At 41.9% G+C, this 20498-nt stretch overlaps 2 protein-coding genes across 5 annotated transcripts in view; both read left to right on the top strand.

Annotated features, from left to right (window-relative positions):
• The window catches only part of TTL (tubulin tyrosine ligase), a 45600-nt gene extending 39445 nt beyond the window's left edge, over positions 1-6155 (top strand). The window contains exons 6-7 of the mRNA XM_006876447.1: positions 4946-5089; positions 6038-6155. Of these exons, the coding sequence (XP_006876509.1) occupies positions 4946-5089; positions 6038-6155 (262 nt within the window). The remainder of the gene's footprint in view (positions 1-4945; positions 5090-6037) is intronic.
• An 11889-nt stretch (positions 6156-18044) lies between these two features.
• The window catches only part of POLR1B (polymerase (RNA) I polypeptide B, 128kDa), a 30294-nt gene continuing 27840 nt past the window's right edge, over positions 18045-20498 (top strand). For 2 of the 4 annotated variants that reach the window (XM_006876446.1, XM_006876445.1), the window contains exon 1: positions 18045-18252. Coding sequence is in view for 2 of the 4 variants with exons in the window: in XM_006876444.1 (XP_006876506.1) it covers positions 18076-18252 (177 nt within the window). In the remaining 2 variants the exon portion in view is untranslated. The remainder of the gene's footprint in view (positions 18253-20498) is intronic. The other 2 variants (XM_006876444.1, XM_006876443.1) reach the window with 1 other exon arrangement.

The following is a 20498-nucleotide window of genomic DNA, read 5'->3' as shown; positions in this document are numbered from 1 at the left end:
TACCAGAGCTCCTTATATAGGGTTTATGTTGTTGTTAAGTGCCGTCGAGTCGGTTTCGACCCATAGCGACCCTGAATAGGGTTTCCGAGGCTGTTAATCTTTAGGGGAGCAGATCGCCTCATCTTTCTCCCGCGGAGCAGCTGGTAGTTTCGAACTGCTGACCTTCCGGTTCGCAGCCCAGTTCGTAACCACTACGCTATCAGAGCTCCTTAAATCCATAGTTTAGTATTTTTCATCAGTTTTGGAATATTCACCGCCCTCGTCTTTTGTGATATATCTTTTCTAGGTCTCTGATTATTGTTATTAAGTCCTGTCAAGCTGGTTCCGACTCATAGTGATCCTATGCACAACAGAACGAAACACTGCCCAGTCCAGTGCCATCCTCACAATTGTTGTTACATTTGAGCCTATTGTTGTTGCCACTGTGTGAATCCATCTTGTTGGGGGCTTCCTCTTTTTCACTGACTCTCCAGTCTGCTAAGCATGATCTTCTTCTCCAGGGACTTGTCCCTCTTGATAATGTATCCGAAGTATGAGAGATGGTGTCTTGCCATCCTGATTTCTCAGGAGCATTCTGACTGTAGTTTTTTGAACACTGAAGCTATTGAAAATACCATGACTTGTATCAGGCACACCTTAGTCTTCAAACTGGTATCTTTGCTCTTTAACACTTTGAAAAAAGTCTTTTGCACCAGATTTGCTTAATGCAATATGTCATTTGATTTCTTGGCTACTGCTTTTATGAGTATAGATTGTGAATCCAGGCAAAATGAAGTCTTTGACAACTACATCTTTTCTCCATTTATCATGATGTTATTTCTTGGTCTAGTGGTGAGGATTTTTGTTTTCTTTACATTGAGGTGCAATCCATACTGAAAGCTGTAGTCTTTGATCTTCATCAGTAAGTTTAAGCCCCCTTTGCTGTCAGCAAGCAAGGTTGTATCATCTGCATATCCTGTTTTGTAATATGCCTGGGAATAATTTTACAGTTTTGGTATTTTTTATTATAGCATATTAAATAATAGTGATAGTGAATAAATATCATAATAAGCATGTCGTAATGTGCATAAATCATAAATGTGTGGCTTAGTGAACTTTTAATTCTACGCTTACTTAAGCATTACATGAATCAAAATAGTAAACATTTGCCCCAAAAGCTCCCTGAAAGCATACAACCAGTTACCAGTTACTGTCTAGTCAATTCCAATTCAGAGTGACCTCCTACATGCAGAGCTGAACTGCATGGCACAAGGGTTTCAAGGCTGTGACCACTCAAAAGATTGCCTGGCCTTTCTTCCAGTGTACCTCGTGGGTAGATTTGAACTACCAACCTTTCAGTTAGTAGTCAACCATTTAACCATCTGAAGGAACTCTAGTAGCGTAGTGGTTACAAATCGGGCTGTGAACCACAAGGTCAGCAGTTCGAAGCTCCCAACTGTTCGCGGGAGAAAGATGAGGCTTTCTGCTCCCGTAAAGATTTATAGCCTCGGAAACCCTATACAGGGTCTCTATGGGTCGGAACTGACTCCATGGCACATCACCACCACCACCAGGGACTCCTTGAAAGTATAAGTTGTTGTGTTAAGTGCCATCAATTGGGTTCTGACTCAAAGCAAACCTCTGTAGAGTTTCTGAAGAGTGACTAGTGGGTTTGAACCGCTGACCTTGAACTTGCACTTAGCAGTCCACTACTTACCCTACAATACCATACCAGGACCCCTCAAAGTTTACACTCCCTGCCAAAAATAGCCACTCTTCAACTTTTATCATTATAGATTACTGTTGCTTGTCTTTGAATGTTAAGTAAATGAAATTATACTGTATTTACTGTTTCATGTCCATTTTTTTTCCCTACTCAACATTATGTCTATGGAATTTTTCCACATTGTTGCACATATTAGTAGTTTATCTTTTTTATTACTATGTAATGTTCCATTGTATGAATGTTGTTGTTAAGTGCCATTAAGTCAATTCTGACCATAGCCACCCTGTATAGGGTTTCCAAGGAGCAGCTGGTTAGCTTGAACCACTGACCTTGCAGTTCAAATAACTTTGCAATCTGAGGCATTAGCCCACAGCGCCACATGATGAATTCATTCTATAGTTGGTAACTTTCTATATTTTATCTCTTGTATTTTAGATCTGTAATCTATCTGAAATTATGTTTCTTATTTCTCCACTGGGTATTTTTTTCATAAAACTAGCCTTGCCCCAGTGCACTGTGGGTGCACTTTGTCACAGATCAGGTGATGGTTTATGTAAGGACCTGTTGCTGTGGTCTGTTTTCTGTTCATGGTCACCTGTTTTTGATGGCTATATGGCTTTATCCTCACTGTATTCTTAACATAGAGTTCAGCTGAACTCAGGGCTTGGAGTTTCATTTCATCAAGGATTATAAGTGCTGATGACACCATGTAAATCAAGTATGCTGGAGAAAGGGGTTTCTGTCTTAGGTAAGAGGTTCACTGGAAATTTGCCAAGCTGTCTTCTCATTGGTACAGTTCAGTGTTGCTACTTTAGTGCTATAAATGCACCTCCTACTTGGTTTTTTTTTAATTTTTTTTACCAGCAAGCCTTCTCTTAGCTTCCCACTCCAACTAAAAAAAGATATATTTTATGAAGTCCCCTTTGGTACAGAAAATAATTCTGAAAGTGAATAATGCTAATCTTGAACTTTCTTTCTTTCGTTCTTACCATAAAAACAGAAAAATTTTTAACTTTATAAATTATAGTATTTAAAGGGATTTAAAAAAAAAAAAAAGCCATGGGTATTCACCAGTAGAGTACAGCTAAGACACTTAAGAAATGTAATCTGTGACTTGAAAGTACAAGTTCAAGATGAATTGAGACATAACATTTTTTATCTCAATTGGTTCTTAAGTGGCTGATCTGTCTAAAATTCTTTGTAAGGGTTTAAGTGTATTTGTAGAAATAGATTGAAACTTTGGTGAGGAAAGCAGTAAGGCTCTGGTTCTAAGTTCACTCAGGTCTCAGTTCCCTGTACTGTTTCCTTTCTAAACATTCACCTGTGTAGAAGGACCGTTATCTCTGGCAATCCCAGGGCCATCATAACATATTTATTAAGATGGTGACACAGTGGTTAAAGTATTCCTCTGTTAACTGAAGGGTCAGTGGTTTGAAGGCACCAACTGCTCCATGGAAGAGAGATGTGGCAGTCTGCTTCCATGATACTGGACAGCCTTGGAAACGTTCCGAGGCAATTCTGCAGTGTCATAGGGGGTTGCTATGAGTTGGAATTGACTTGATGGTACAGGGTTTGGAGTTTGATGGCATACTGGATTAAGCATTGGGTTGCTCACTACAAGGTCAGTGGTTTGAACCCACAAGCCACTACATGGGAGGAGATGTAGCAGTCTACTTTTAAGATTTACAGCCTGAGAACTCTATGGAGGCAGCTCTACTCTGTCCTACAGGGTCACTGGAATTGGGAATCGACTCAGTGCCTGCCAGTGGGTTACTCTGAGGAGTGAGCGGTTCAAGCTGGACTAATATTTTTCCCCAACGTTCAGTTGAGGGGAATACTAAGGAATATCTTCATAAAGCAGAAATTTTATCACTTTTCTGGGATAGTCATACTAGATATTTTTTATTCCCTAATTAATGTTGTTGTTGTTAGGTGCCATTGAGTTGGTACCGACCCATAGTGACCTTATGTACAGCACAACGAAACACTGCCCGATCCTGGGCCAACCTCACTTACTGTTGCTACAGTTGAGTCCATTGATGCTGCCACTTGGCCAATCCATCTTGTTGGGGGTCTACCTCTTTTTCTCTGACCCTCCACCTTACCAAACATGATATCCTTCTTCAGCAACTGGTCCCTCCTGACAATATGTCCGAAGTATGAGAGATGAAGTTTGGCCATACCTCCAAGGAGTACTCTGGCTGCACTTCTTCCAAAACGGATTTATTGGTTCTTTTGGTAGTCCACAGCACTTTTAATAAACTTGTGATTATCATAATTATTAATAAATTAATAAAATGTACTTGTTTAAAGTGATAACCTTTATTAAATTTTTCTTAGGTGCCAGGAGTTATGCAAAGTTTCTTATGTAATGATCTCACTGAACTGTGTCAGCAGCCCGCAGAGTGCGTACCACTTTTGCTCCCATTTTATAGATAAGGAAATCAAGCTTGGCTTGTTGTTGTTGTTATGTGCCTTGGAGTTGGTTCCGACTCATAGCGACCCTGTACAGAGTTTCCAAGGCTGTAAATCTTTACAGGAACAGAAAGCCTCATCTTTCTCCCTTGGAGCAGCTGGTAGTTTTGAACTGCTGACCTTGCAGTTTGGAGCCTAATTCGTAACCACTACGCTGCCAGAGCTCCTTAGAGAGGATAAAGATCATATCTGAATTTCAGCTTCAGTAGTGTGACTTGTATTTATTCATTATGTCTGAGATTTGCTTTCAATTTTTAAGTGTCACTGAGAATTCTAATTGTTGATGCTAATAACTGTTCTATTCCAAATCTCAACATTTAGTTTCATTATTTATAATTCTTTAATGTTTTAATTAGCAACAGTTTGGCTTTCAAACTGGAAGTGATAAAAGAAATTATGAGACCAGTATTCTTTTGCAAATTCAGCTCTTTTCTGAATGATAGTGCGTTGTTCGTATGAATTGTAACAACTGTGGCAGCATTCATAGCGGTTATGGGGACTCAGCTTTCCTTGTGCTCATCTTCCTCTTGAAGGCTGGAAAAGCAGCCTTTATGTATGAAATATGAAGGATTGCAGTGTGGTTTTTTAACAAATTGCTTGATAAATAACATTATCTTTAATAAGATGTTGGTAGTATATTTTCATAAAGGAATTAAGCCAAAGGGAATCTGTACACACATTGGATATAAACTTCTCTAAGAACATTTTGTGTGTGCCTTCTCCATCTCGACCACTCCATTCTCAGTGAGTTCTCTCTGCTTATAGGAGCTGCCTTATGAGTGTGGAGCCTGCCATCAGCACCAAACATCTTCCTTACCAGAGCTTCCAGCTCTTTGGCTTCGACTTCATGGTGGATGAAGAGCTGAAGGTGTGGCTCATTGAAGTCAACGGCGCCCCTGCATGTGCTCAGTAAGCCTGAACACCGTTGTGTGTTAACCAGTGGGAAGTCAGCTTAGATCGTCTTGGTAGGGCTGTGAGCTCCCTTCACTTGAAAGTGTTCAAGGGGTAGACCCTTTCATAGCTGTCAAGGAGGATGTCATAGTGTTAGGAATCCTCTGGGAGGAATCTGGCTGGCACAGGGCTTCACTGGGCCATTTCCTTTCCCACTGACCCCATGTGTGTTGATGGAGAGACTCAAGTAAAGCTAGTAACTGCCAGAGAAAAGAAACCCTGTCCTGTGACAAGTTCAGCCTCCCTCTCACCACTCTTGCTTCATTCACACGGATCCTCATTCAGTTCCCAGGTACCCTGTGTTCTCTCTGCTCGGTGATGCTACTTCTCTGCTTGTGTTTCTCTCTCTCTCTCTCTGTCTCCCTCTCTCTCTCTCTCTCTCTTTCACACACACACACACACACCACTCTCTCCTTTTTTCTTTCTGTGTCTCTCTTCCCTTGTCTGCCTTCTCTCTTTCTCTGTGTGACCCCTCCTCTGTCCGATTTCTCTTCAGTCTCCAGGTGTCAGCTTAGTTGTCACTCCTGGGGAGTCTTCTGTAGGGTCCAGTCAGCCAGTCTGTGTTGGTTCTTTTCCTGGGCAATGTCCATCCTCCATGTATGCCCGTCACAGGCAGACAAAATGCTCTTTATTAAACTGTATAGAAATTGCTTATCAGTCAGAGCAGGAGTTGAAAGCATTTGTAGTTATTTGTTGAGGGACAGCTTTATAGTCCTGCGAAGGCTCTGGCAGTGTTTATGTGGACAGTGGAGACAGTTTGGTAAATGTGGCATCTAGGGAAACTCCTGATGTACACTTTGATGGACATCCTTAGTGACCCATTTGTAACTGCACTGCAGGAAACTTTATGCCGAGCTTTGCACTTTGATGGACATCCTTAGTGATCCATTTGTAACTCCATTGCAGGAAACTTTATGCCGAGCTTTGCCAGGGCATCGTGGACTTAGCCATATCCAGTGTCTTCCCACCTCTGGAGGCGGAGCAGCAGCAGCAGCCCCCACCGGCTGCGTTCATCAAGCTCTGATGGATTCAGGTGCCCACAGCTGCCTCCGAATACACGGGGTCGGCTTCAGGGAAAGGTGAAATGGCCGATTGCTCACAGTCAAGCCAAAACGAATGGAAGAGATGAGGGAGAGTGTGAGAAGAAAAGAGAAGTTCCCCAAAGAGCAGGATACAGACGGGGTCCCCGGATTGAGCTCTCCATATTGCTAGGAAGGCTGCAAACTAAAGCAAATTTCGCTGAGGGGAAAAAACAAGGACTTGATTATTTTATGTTCTCATTCTTTGGAAAAGTTGGTTTTTCTCCTAAGGCAGCATTGTGAGCAACACCGATCCTCCCTGGGATTGCAGACTATCAGGAGCTCTGGTTGGTGTGTTTCCACGTGCTATAGCCTTAGTGCCTTAGCGCCTTAGCGCTGTTCCCAGCAGCACCCCCTTCTGTTCTGGGGCACGGAGTGGATGCTAGAGCATTTGGGAGGTTGCTGAGGGGTCCCCCACTCGCCCCCTCCCCGACACTCTGCCCTACTAGAAGCTGGACACCCATGCACCACCACTCCTTGGTTTCGTGCTATGCACCATCCTCACAGCGAAGGGAGTTTTCCTCATCACATGCCTGGTGGCGTGTGATCCATCAGTCATCTGTCAGGGTTGGTGTTGGTTGGGTATCAGAACAACAAATGCTGCTCTCAGCCTTCTCTTTGCATGTTTAAATAAACAAAACAGCAATTCCGCCATGAACCTGTAATATCAAATAAGTATGAGAGAAGAGAAAAAAAAAATCTTTCTTTACTTACTAGAGTAGGTTGTTGTGGGTCTTTGAAAAATGATAATTTGCAATTATCTTTGTGTTAATCAGAATTCTAAATGTACTTTTGCAAAGTTCCCTTTTCTTCCATTTTTTTTTTTTTTTTTTTTCCCAACCTTTGGGGAAACCTCTCTGGGGATCAGGTAGGCAGGTAGGATTCCACCTCTCCTCACCCCAGAAGGCACTGCTCCCAGCACAGATAACTTCCCTCCTTTCTTGTCTCTCTGCTCTCCAAGTACCTTGCAGAGCATGTAGAGGGGCAGGTGTGGGTCCAGGGAAGGTTCTATGTATGCAGGCTCCTCCAGGAATCAAAGGAGAGGCTCCAAATAAGCTGATGCCCCACCTGAGTGGGAGAGCTTTCTAAAATAAGGAGAAAGCTCCACACAAACAGCATCTGGTCTCAAGACACATGCATGTGTGGTTAGATGTAAATCCACCTACTGGGCCGACTAACATTTAGTCAGAGGTTACATCACTAGCAGTGGGAAGAGGATGCCATTTGTTGTTGTGTTCAGTGTGAGTGGAGGAAGCAGACCTTTTTTTTTTTTAAATAATATACTGAAAATCACAGCAAACACTTTGCAAACTGTACTCCTCTCACCAGAACTTGGTGGGCTCATCCTTCACCCATAGGTGTGCCCCATGATTCATCCCTATATCCCTATATGACCAAAAGTCAGGTGAGATTCTGAAAAGGTAGAAGAAAAAGAAACACCTTCTCAAACCCGATAGCTTTAGGAGCTATTGGTGAACAGAGGGTGCTGATGAGATGTGAAGGATACATTCTCCTGAGACTGGAGAAGGGCCAGACTGAATTGTTTCTCATGGGAATTTAGAATGACAAAACGAAAGCCCTGGTGGTTATGCAGAATGAGGATACTGAAGTTTGCCTCCAAAGTAAAATAATCAGTGGTAGAAGTTGATCCTAGAGGTCCCATTGCAACTGATGGGTTAGTGTTTGAAGGGATTGAGATCACCGCAAACCATGGAAAGCTGCATGCTCACTTAGAATAGGATGCTGAGTTTTTGGCTAGGTCTTGGTGGGCTGCTGATGGGGAAAGGCATGGGATAATGCAAGCCCATGATAATACAGATTTGAAATTATCTTCTCAATCCAAATTACATTTGAGAAGTTTCCAGCTCTTAAAATGGCAAACAGCTAAAAATTTAGATGTTAGGAGCTCTGAATCTTCAAAATCTAATAAACCGATTCCAATAAATGACATATACGTAAAGAAAGCGAGGCTTAAAAATAAAAGGTCTTGCCTCATTCTTCATGTGGTGTCCAACAAGTATGCTCTTATATATTTCAGGTCAGGCAGGATGGTTGGCTCCAAGCCAGGCTATCCTCTTCCATGATGTCCTTGGTGCAGATGGCCACGCTTGCTCCCCAGCCAGTCCTCATACATGTAGTCTATATAAATGCCATCCAGTGCCGGGGGAGAGAGTGTTATTGATTTGGAGATGTTGGTTCTAATCTTGGCTCTGTCGTGTACTTGCACAGTGTCAGATGAGCCACTTAACCCCTCTGTGCCTTAGTTTCTTATCTCATGGAGGAGAATGTTCCTGCCCCAGTGACTACCTCAAGGACGTTTAGTGAGGACAAAGGAAATTAGGAAGACTCAAAGAGTCTTTAGTGCCAAGGCTTTCAACACTGACTACATTCTAGAATCACTTGTGAAGCCCTTAAAAAATGCTGGTGTTCACACCTTCCCTTCATAATGACCAGTTAAATCAGTGTGTCTTTGAATGTCTTGAACCACTGCTTGAGAAAGAACAGACACATGGTTACTTTAGAATGATAGCTTATGGGTTTTTAAAAAGCTCTTTTTGAGAAGGACAGGCATTTCTTTATGGATGACTAGATGTTGACAGATGTAATCCTGGTGCAAACAAGTGTTGGCTATACAGGTTCTCTGTTGGAAAATATATTTGCTTTTCATCACAGCATCTGAAAATGCAAACGTGCTTTCATGTACTTAAACAGTATTGGAAGCTTAGACGAAATGTAAACAGGCATGAATTTATAAGTCTGCTAAATATATGTTAAGGTTATTAATTAATTAATGAGAGAAAAGCCTCTCCCTCACACTTAACTCCATTTTATCAAGAACATTTTAAGTGCCTCAGTGTTTGAATGAGATATTGGAACAGGTGCTGGCATATTAGCCAGCGGATGTGATGTTTCACTAGTTCCTAAGGATGATTGTGACATAAATGGAACATCTGGTGAGACTGGAAATAAACGGATTAGCAAGTGACAGGAAAGCTACAAATGTTTTCCATTTGCAGTTGAGGGAATGTCATGCAGGACGAATCTGGTCCTGTTGTGGGTGTGGCAAGGGCTCCCCATGACAGGACAAGGCTTCAGAGTGGGCCCACTCAGCATGTGAGGCTGTAGAGAAAATTCAGTGAAATACATGTCTCTGACCCTGGGCACAGAATCTATACATAAGAGGAAATGATTTCTGAAATCAAGGCAATTTTGTGGATGTTTAACATGCCTGGAGCATTAAAGTATGCTATTTCAAGTGTGTTTGTCCCCTTTGGTTCTGTGATCTTACTGTGGTTATTTACTATCCTAGGATATTACTGGTTATTTAAATACATACTATTGTTAACCAGGGGTTGGTTAACTTTCTACAGAGGGCTAGAAAGTAAATGTTTTCCATGTGTTGGCTTCCTGTTGCATGAATTTAAAAAATAATATTAAAAAATGTATGTCATTTTTTAGTTCACAAGCCATTCAAAAAAAATAGGATTTGGCCATATTTTGCTGACCTCTGCATGTTACCCAATGGAAACAATTTCAGCTGCGAAAATCGAATCCATTCATGTGTCTTGCGTATTGTCTGAATCATGATGCGGATCGTGAGGTGAGACTCATGGGTGTGAAAGACAGTTATGTGTGCTTCACACTTAGCGGGGAGAGGAGGGGGATTCAGAAATGGGTGCATACACAACCAAATAGGCCTGTAACAAGTGAAGAGATGGACTTAATTATCAAAATACTCCCCACAAAGAAAAACTCAAGACCAGATAGCTCCATTGACTAATGCTACCAAATCTTTAAAAAAAAATAATTAGCGTCAATTTTCTACTAACTTTTCCAAAAAATAGAAGCAAAGGGGAGAAACACTTATCAACTAACTTTATGAAGCCACTATGATTGCTTCTTAGAAGCAAGGATGGCAAGACTTTGTCTCACTTACTTTGGACATGTTTTCAGCAGGGAAAACGTCCTTCCCTGGAGGAGGGCATTATGCTTGAGAAAGCAGAGAGTCGTGACAATGAGATGGACTGACAGTGACGGCATCAGGAGGCTCAAACATAGCAACGATTGTGAGGACAGTGCTGCTTACTGTTGTACTCGTCTCTCAGGTGGAAGTGACTTGATGGCACCTAACAACGACATTAGTATGCCAATTCCAAATCAGAGAAATCACAAGAAAACCACAGACCAAAAAAATCTTCAACATAATACTAGCAACCCAAGTCCAGTAATATATAAAAAAAGATAATGTACTGTGACCAAGTAAGATTTATTCTAGAAATGCAAGCATGGGTCAATATATAAAATTAATCAAGGCCAAAAAACCCAACAGAGGCAATAGAAGCAAATACTCTTGAATGATGATGCATGGAGGAGATTGTAATCATTGCAATGAAATGAAATACGATAGGATGAGTGTAAAACTGATGTTCTCCCATGTAATCTATCACTCAATTCACAATAAAAACTTAAAAAAAAAAGGCAACAAGCCACATTAAATAAAGGACAAAAACCACATGATCACCTTAATAGATACAGAAAAAGCATTTTTCAAAATATAATACCTTTACTTAATGAAAACACTTAATAAAAGAGAACTTCAGCCTGAAAAAGGGCGATAACAAAACAGCCAGAGCTAACAGATTTAATGGTGACAGACTGAAAACTTTCTGCCTAAGATCAGGCCCAAGACAAAGAGGCTCATCTACATCACTTCAGTTCAAAAATAGCAAAGGAATAAAACATCTGGATTTGAAAGGAAGAAGTAAAATGATCTCTTTCTGATGACATGATCTTGAATATAGAAAATGTTAAGGAAAACACACACACACACACAAAGGTTAATGAGTTCAACAAGATTAAATAACACAAGCCAGTTGTATTATATACAAGCAATGAACAATCAAAAAAAGAAATTAAGAAATTTTTTTAATAGCATCACAAAGAATAAAATAGGAATGTATTTAACCAAAGAAATTTAAGACGTATATACCTTGGTGGTGGTGGTGGTTATGAGCCATGGAGTCTGTTCTGATTCCTAGCGACCTGGTATGGGGTTTCTGAGGAGCAGCTGGTGAGTTTAAACCATTGACCTTATGGTTCCTAATGCACTGCTTATCCTACAGTGCCACACCAGGAATGGGATTCATTGTAATCTCTCTCAAAACCCTAGCTGACGTAGTGGCAGAAATTGACAAGCTAATGCAATAATTCATTTGGAAATGCAATTGGATGCAGAATAGCCAAAATCTTGAAAAGCAAAGTTGAAAAACTCACACTTCCAAATTTTAAAACTTACTACAAAGCTCCAGTAAACAAAGTGTGATGCTGGCACAAGGATAGACATGTAGACCAACGAGACGGAACTGAAAGCCTAGAAATAAACCCTCACATTTACTGTTGATTGATTTTTAACAAGTTTACCACAGCAATCCAATGGGGGAAAGAATAGTGGTTTTAACAAATGGTGCTGGGACCACTAGATATCCATATCCAAAAGAATGAAGTGGGACTCCTACCTCAGACCATGAACAAATATTAAAACAGATCAAATACATAAACGTGAAAACCAGAACTTGAGAGTTCTTAGACAATTGTAAATCTTCACAATCTTGGATTAGGCAATGATTTCGTGGGTATGACATTAAAAACAAGAATAACAAAACTATACATATATAGACTGGACTTCATCAAATGTCTTAAAAATTGAGTTCTTGAGCTCTCAAGAAAATGAAAACAAAATCAAGTGAGAAAACATTTGCAAGTCATGTATCCGATAAAGGAATCACTATGGAGTTCTGGTGTGACACTGTGGGTTAATGCGCTAGATTGAAAAGTTGGTTTGAACCACAAGGTCAGCAGTTCAAGCTCACTAGCTGCTCGGAAATCCTATACAGGGTCGCTTTGGGACAGAATCAACTCAGTGGCACTTAACAACAAAAACAACATGAGGCTTCTATCTTCAGTGATAGAATATTGTTGTGTTGTTGAGTTAGTTCTGACTCATAACAACCGTGTACAGGGTTTCCAGGGAGCAGCTAGTGGATTTGAACTGCTAACCCTGTGGTTAACAGTCCAGTGGACTAATAGGAATAAAGAGAAGGAAAAGGGCTGCTGGAAACTAACATTGAACCCCCTGAATTGTAGGTCTGGTTCTTTTCTTTCCACCTTTTAGAGTTGCACAGCTCTTAAGAAAAAAATATACTCCTTTTACTTTACATCCATATTTACATTTTTCTTGGAAAAGGTGATATGATTTAGCAATTAACTTGAAAATATACAATGAGTCCAGAAAATTTCTGGGGAAATTCCATTATCTTTTAACCCTATTTTTCCCTAAGTGTTTGACGTAATCTTGTGTATATAAACAGCTTTGCAATGACACTTTTCCAGCTTTTGTAAGTCCCATCAAAGATTTTCTAAAAATCTTAGAACTATCACTTCTCTATCATTTTATATGTAACATCACTGTGTAGTCTATGACACTCCCTGCTAATATAATAGCTAAAGGTAGAGGCTGCTGAGCTGCTGCTGTGTGCCCTCGAATCAGTTCTGACTCATAGTGACTCTGTATAGGGTTTCTGAGGTTATAAATCTTTACAGGAGCAGAAAGCCGCATCTTTTTCTTGGAGATCTGCAGGTAGATTTGAACTGCTGAGCTTGCGGTTAGCAGCCTGACATGTAACCCATGGCACTACCAGGATTCTTAAAGGCAGGGTATGCAACATAATTATTTGTGGTGGAAAATGTGATGGTTTAGGATTGTTGTTGTTAAGTGCCGTTGAGTTGGTTCTGACCCTGTATAGGATTTCCAAGGAGTGGCTGGTGAATCTGAACCACCGACCTTTTGGGCTAGTGCACTATCGCACAGCACCGTACCACAGGACTGTAATGTTTTAGGATAGGGAGACAAAAATGATTTCCTTCAAGCATGATGACATCTGGTGATTATAGGTTGGGAAACAGACAATCAGCAAACACGGTATTTACCTACCTATCTTCTATCTCTTAGTGGTAAATGCGATGACTAAAAAGAGTGAAGTAAGGAATTAGTGTGGGGTGAGGGTTATTTTAGGCGGTACTGGTCTGTTAGAACCTCTTTGAGGAGATATCAAATGAGCAGAAACCTGGGGGAGGTGAGGAAGTGGGTTGTGATTTGAAAGAAAAGTTATCTGGGAAGAAAACAGCAAGTGCATAAGCTCTTCAGAGAAAACGAATTTTCAAAGCAGGCGACTGGTACTAGATTGGAGGATCCGGGAGCTTTGTGATGTGGTGAGATTGTGCAAGTAGGCAAAGTCTCTTAGGACTTTAAAAGATTTGATTGTGCTCTAAGTGGAATGGGAAGCCATTTGAAAATTTAAACTAGCTAGAGGAATAATAAAAGATTTGTCTACAAGTATTTTCTATATAGCAACCAAAAATGACAGTTCTGTTCTGTAGCATGTGGGATGGCCACAAGTCTGAAAGGGGCATATGAATATTTATGGGAATGATCATTCTTGCAAAGATTCCCTCATTCTCCTGCCTGCCAGGAATCTATAAGTGGGAGAGAGGTGAGTGAAGGAAGGGCAGGACAACGGTCTTGGGAGTGTTGCATAAGTTCATTATCTTCATTGCACTGATGGCTTCCTGAGTGTTCCCACTGCCATCAACTTGATCCCAACTCACAGTGACCACTCGTAGGCCAGCTTGTTGCAATATGGTGACTTGAGTGTTGCTGTGATGCTGGAAGCTACGCCATCATTATTTTGAATGCTGGCAGGGTCACCCATGGTGGACAGGTTTCAGATGTGCTTCCAGACTAAGGCAGACTAGGAAGAAGGAGAGGTGGACTACTTCTGAATGTTTAATCACTAGAAACCTTATGAATAGCAGTGAGTACTGTCACGTATCAGTAGAATACTGAATATCAAGGCATGATGGATATCACCAGTGTATGTCATGTATAATGCAGTAAGATGAGCCCCTCAGGTTGGAAGGCACTCGGGAAGAGCTGCCTCCTCAAAGTAGTTGACGCAAATGGAGTAAAGCTTTTGGGACCTTCATTTTCTGATGGGGCACAATTCAAAACAAGGAGAAACAGCTGCAAACATCCATTAATAAATGGAAAATGGGCTGTACGAAGTATGAATCTAGGAAAATTGGAAGTTGTCAAAAATGAAATGGGATGCATAAACATCGATACCCTAGGCATTCGGGCACTTGGGTGAGCTGAAATGGACTGGCATTGGCCATTTTGAATCTGACAATCACATGGTTTACTATGCCAGGAATGACAAACTGAAGTGGAATGGCACAACATTCATCAGCAAAAACAACATTTCAAAATCTATCTTGAAGCACAATGTGTGATAGGATAATAACCATATGCCTACAAGGAAGACCAGTTAATATTGCTATTATTCAAATGTATGCACCAACCACTAAAGCCAGTGATGATGAAATTGAATTCTACCAACTTCTTTAGTCTGAGATTGAGCAAATATGCAATCAAGATGTACTGATAATTACTGACGATTGGGATGCAAAGGTTGGAAACAAAGAGGAAGAATCAGTAGTTGGAAAAATATGACCTTCATGATAGAAATAATGCTGGAGATCGCATGACAGAATTTTGAAAGACCAATGACTTCATTGCAAATATATTTTTTAAACAACAGATGATTATGCACACGGACCTCACCAGATGGAATACACAGAAATCAAATTTGACTGTACCCATTCGGAACCGACTCCATGGTACTTAACAACAATAACAATGGAAAGAAACAGTGGAAAAGCCAAAACAAGGCCAGCAGCAGACTATGGAACAGACCATCAATTGCTCATATGCAAGTTCAGGCTGAAGCTAAAGAAAATTAAAACAAGTCCAAAAGAGCCAAAATGCAACCTTGAACATGTCCCACCTGAATTTAGAGATCATCTCAAGATCAGATTTGATGCATAAACACTAATGACCAAAGACCAGAAGAGTTATGGGATGATGGCATCAAGAATATCATACAGTAAGAAAGCAAAATGTCAATAAAAAGACAAGAAAGAAGGAAAAGACCAAAATAGTTGTTAGAAGAAACTCTGAAACTTGTTCTCCAGCGGAGAGATGCTAAAGCAAATGGAAGAAATTAGGAGGTAAAAGAGCTGAAAAGAAATTTCAAAGGGCAACTTGAGAAGACAATGAAGACATTGACAAAGAGCAAGGCTCCAGGAAATTATGGAATACAAATTGAAATCTTTCAACAAACTAAGGCAGCACTGGAGGCACTCACTCAACTATGCCAAGAAATTTGGAAGACAGCTACCTGGCCAACTGATTGAAAGAGACACATATTTGTGTCCATTCCAAACAGAGGTGACACAACAGAATGGGGAAATCATTGGACATTATCACTAATATCACATGCAAGTAAAATTTTGCTCAAGATAATTAACAGGGAACTGCCAGAGGTTCAAGTCAGATTCAGATGATGTAGAACAAGGGATATCACTATTGATATCAGATGGATCTTGGCTGAAAGCAAAGAATACCAGAAAAATGTTTACCTGTGCTTTATTGATTATGTAAAAGCTTTCAAATGTGTGGATCATGATAAGCTATGGGCCACATTACAGAAAATGAGTATTCTGGAACACTTAATTGTGCTCATGAGAAACCTGTACATAGACCAAGAGGCAATTGTTCAAAGAGAACAAGGAGATATTGAATGGTTTAAAATCAGGAAAGGTGTGCACCAGGCTTGTATTCGCTCACCATACTTACTCAGTCTGTATGCTGAGCACATAATCCAAGAACCTGGATTGTATGTATAAGAACATGGCATCAGGATTAGAGGTAGACACATTAACAACTTGTGATACACAGTTGATACAACCTCGCTTGATGAAAACAAAGAGGACTTAAAATACTTACTGATGAAGATCAAAGACCACAGCTTTCAGTGTGGGTTGTACGTCAATTTATAGAGAACAAAAATCCTCAGCTCTGGAGCAGTAAATAACATCATGATAAATGGAGAAAAGATTGAAGTTGCCAAAAACTTCTTTTTGCTTGGGTCCACTATCAACACTCATGGAAGCAGCAGCCAAATAAAATGAGGTCTTGCATTAGGCAAATCTTCTGCACAAGACCTATTTAGGGTGTCCAAGAGCAAAGATGTCAGTTTGAGGATTAAAGTGCACCTGATTCAAGCTATGGTATTTTCAGTAGCAGTTCAAGCTGACCAGCCACTCCTTGGAAACCCTATACAGGGTCACTGAGTCAGAACCTACTCAAAGGCACTTAATAACAACATATGCATGTGAAAGTTGGGCAATGAACAAGAAGGCATAGAGTAATTGATGCATTTGAGTCATGGTGGAGAATATTTAAGGTACCATGGACTGCTCAAAGGACAAACCTGTGTTGGAAGAAGTACAACCAGAATGCTCATTGGAAGTCAGGATACTGAGATTTGGACTCTCATACTTTAGACATATTGTCAGGAGGGGCCAGTCCCTGGAGAAGGATATCATGCTAGGTAAAGTGGAAGGTCAGTGAAAATTAGGAAGACATCCAAGGAGATAGATTGGCATAGTGGCAGCACCAGTAGGTTCAAGCTTAGCAACAACAGTAAGGATTGCATAGGACTGGGCAGTGCTTAGGTGGCTTTCAGAATCAATTCCACGTCACCTAACAACAACTTAAGTGCAGTCTAGTCGATTCTGACTCATAGCGACCCTCTATAGGGTTTCTGAGGAACAGCTGGTGAGTTTGAACTGCTAACCTCATGGTTCAGAGCATTTATCCTCCAGTGCCACATTAGGACAACATACTGACCCTATATAATAAGGTTTTAGAGACTAAGAACAGGCAGCCTAATCTTTCTCACCATGAGCGGCTGATGGGCAGAGGTTAGCAGCCCAATATCTATATGTCGGTGTATGTTGTTGAGGTTCCAACTCATTGAGACCCTGTATAGGATTTCCGAAGCTTTATATCTTCCTGGTTGCAGAAAGCCTCATCTTTCTCTCGCGGGGCGGCTGGAGGGCTCGAACTGCAGACCTTGTGGTTCACAGCCCAGTGCCGTCACTCAAGTCCCGGGTTCGCGAGGAGGGCTCCGTGGTCTCTGCAGCCGAGGCTTTATTCACAAAGGGCAGGCACACAATTAAAATCTTACCGAGTGAACTTTGAGTTTGTACAATTTCTTTTATGCCATTATACTTCAATAAAGCTTTCTTTAAAAATCACATACAAAACAATGAAGTTTAAAGACATCTGCTGGCATTCCCTCATAAATCCCTCATATCCTGGTGACATAAGAGATTCATAGAGACGCAAAGCATTTTAAGGATGCCTCCTTCCCTCCTTTGCCATACGAGGTTTCCCTACCCCGCTCCACCCCACCTCCCAGGACTGGGCCTTCTTTCCTCCAGAGTTGGGCAGAGAGGTCAGCCTGGTGATCACCAACATCTGCTTTGTTCGCTGAAGCCACGATTACGGTTGGGTGTCTCACCAGGGTCATAATGAGCATCCTATAGGAAAACAGACAGGAGAAAGGACAGAAATAAATATATATTCGCTCCGAAGTACCGATTTGACTGATCGAGTGAATGAGAGCCAAAGATGTCACACGCTGTATTGGGCGTGGAACGTACGTGCATTTTTGGAGCCTTTTGTTGAGGAGTGATGGGTGCGACCGCGGACCGCCCTGACTCTATACAATTTTAAAGCGGCCCCTTTACTCTACGGCTTTTGTTCCAAGTCGACACCGTAAATTCATGGCCCAAAGCGGACGGAACAAGAAAAGAAACTACATTTCCCAGAAGGCCGCGGGCAGCAGGCTGCTTTTCCTGGCGCACCTCTGGAGTTCTGTGTGCAGGCGAGGAGGACACATGGAACCCGACGGCCGGTGGCGGAACCTCCCTAGCGGGCCCAGCCTAAAACATTTGACCGACCCGTCTTATGGGATCCCGCGGGAGCAGCAAAAGCCAGAGTTGCAGGAACTGACGCGGGCACATGTAGAGTCCTTCAACTACGCGGTCCGAGACGGGCTCAGCCACGCGGTACAGGTGAGTGCGGCGTCCTCTCAGGCTCCCTTCAGCTACCGGATGAAGCTGGAGGCGGCGGCGAAGAGGGCCTGACGACGCTGGGGCGAGGCGAGTCGGAGAGTTGGAGGGCTAGGAGCCGGGATCTGGGGGGTGGAGAGGGTTGAGATCGGCGAGGGCGGCACCGAGTGGGGCTGGGACTGGGGGTACCCGAGAAATGGGAGGTCGCCATATAATCCCATTTAGTGAGCTCCTTGGACTCCAGGGTATGTCGGAGAGCCAAACAAATGTACATCGGGACGCGATTCTTTGCCACGTGAGACTTGGAGCCAAGTGAGTCGGGAAATATGTTTCCGTGATTTCTGTGTTTATAAAGGATTGCGAACTGTAGATTTGTGCAGGACAAACTTCGAGTGTTGTAAGAGTGAGAAACTGACCCGTTTGGGGTGTGTTTCCAAACCATTCAAAACATTAGCGCCTTTAGGTCACTGAAAGGATGGTGATTGTTAGATGCCATCAAATCGGTACCGACTCATAGCGACCTTATTTATGCACAACAGAACAAAACACTGCCGGGTCATGGGCCAACCTCACAATTGTTGCCACGCTTGAGTCCATTGATGCTGCCACTTGGCCAATCCATCTTGTTGGGGATCTTCCTCTTTTTCTCTGACCCTCCACCTTACCAAACATGATATCCTTCTCCAGAGTGTTCCCTCCTGACAAACTGTCCGAAGTAGGAGAGATGAAGTTGATCACTCCGGCTGCACTTCTTCCAACACAGATCCGTTTTCAATACTCTCCTCAAACACCATAACTCAAAAACATCAATTCTTCTACAATCTTCCTTATTCACTGTTCAGCTTTTGCTTGCATATGAGGTTATTGAAAATACCATGGCTTGGGTCAGGCTCACCTTAGTCCTCAAGCTGACATCTCTGCTCTTCAACGCTTTAAAAAAGGTCTTGTGCAGCAGATTTGCCTAATGCAATACATCATTTTGATTTCTTGACTGCTGCTTCCATGAGTGTTGATGGTTGATTCAAGAAAGTCTTTTCTCCATTGGTAATACTGTTGTTTTTCGTCCAGTGGTGAGGATTTTTTTTTTTTCTTTACATTGAGATGCAATTCATACTGAAGGCTGTGTTCTTTGATCTGGAAGGGTAGCTTGAAGTATAAGGTCCGCCTTCAGTTTTAGAGTTTTAAAGAGAGAAACTACTAAGCACCTGCTCTGAGTTAGATATTAAGGATGCTGTAATGAGTCATAAAGGCAAGATTTCTTATAATGTGTCCAAGAAAGTAGGATACACTTTTGAGTAGAAAAGTGTAAAACGTGTATTCATGTTTTTAAGTAGCATATGCTTTGTGGCGCTGTGGGTTAATGTGCCAGACTGCAAAGCCGTTTGAACTGCAAGGTCGGTGATTCAAACTCACCAGCTGCTCCTTGGAAACCCTATATAGGGTTGCTATGGGTTGGAATCGACTTGATAGCACTTGACAACAACAACATGCTTAACTAGAGTGTAGGTGAGGGTGGTGAGCAAAAGCCTCCTTTAATCACCATCCATCCCAGGCACTAGGTGCCACATGGATGAGGAAGAGATGTTCATATCGAGGTGTGTAGGGTGAAAGAAGGTGGACAGGAAAGCCATCAGTGCCAGTGTTCTTAAGAACTGTTCTGGCACAGAGGGAGTGGTGTAAGGAACTGTGGGGCCCAGTAGGTGTTTGGAAACCCAAAAGGTTGGCTGTTCAAACCCACCAGCTGCTCCTTGGACACCCTATCCAGGGTCTCTTTGAGTCTGAATAGACAAAATAGCACTTAACAAGCACAAGGGAAGTGGAGGAGCAGAACCAAGTACTCGGGGGACACTGACTGCGTGGTTTTGTGCTGTCAGAGAAAGGAATGGAGAACGTGTGGAGGTCTTCGGCTGCCAGTTTCTGACACTTGAGCTCTGTTCTGCAAATAATGTGGGAGCCATTGAGCTTTCTTTGAAGATTAATATTCCTTTACTTTTTTGAGGAAGATAAAATTGGTGGGAAATACAAGGGGCTTTCAAAAGTTGATGGACAAAATTCGGTATCTGAATTGCATTTTTCTATGAACTTTTTGATGTCCCCTCATTTATTTCTCTCATGCCTGTTGTTGTTGTTGTTAAGTGCCGTCGAGTCGGTTTCGACCCATAGCGACCCTGTACAGGGTTTCCAAGGGTGTAAATCTTTACGGGAGTAGAAAGCCTGATCTTTCTCCCACGGAGCAGCTGGTAGTTTCG

The sequence above is a fragment of the Chrysochloris asiatica genome, unplaced genomic scaffold (genome assembly GCF_000296735.1).
Source record: "Chrysochloris asiatica unplaced genomic scaffold, ChrAsi1.0 scaffold00380, whole genome shotgun sequence".
Lineage (NCBI taxonomy): Eukaryota > Metazoa > Chordata > Mammalia > Afrosoricida > Chrysochloridae > Chrysochloris > Chrysochloris asiatica.
This window is presented reverse-complemented; position numbering and strand designations above follow the sequence as displayed.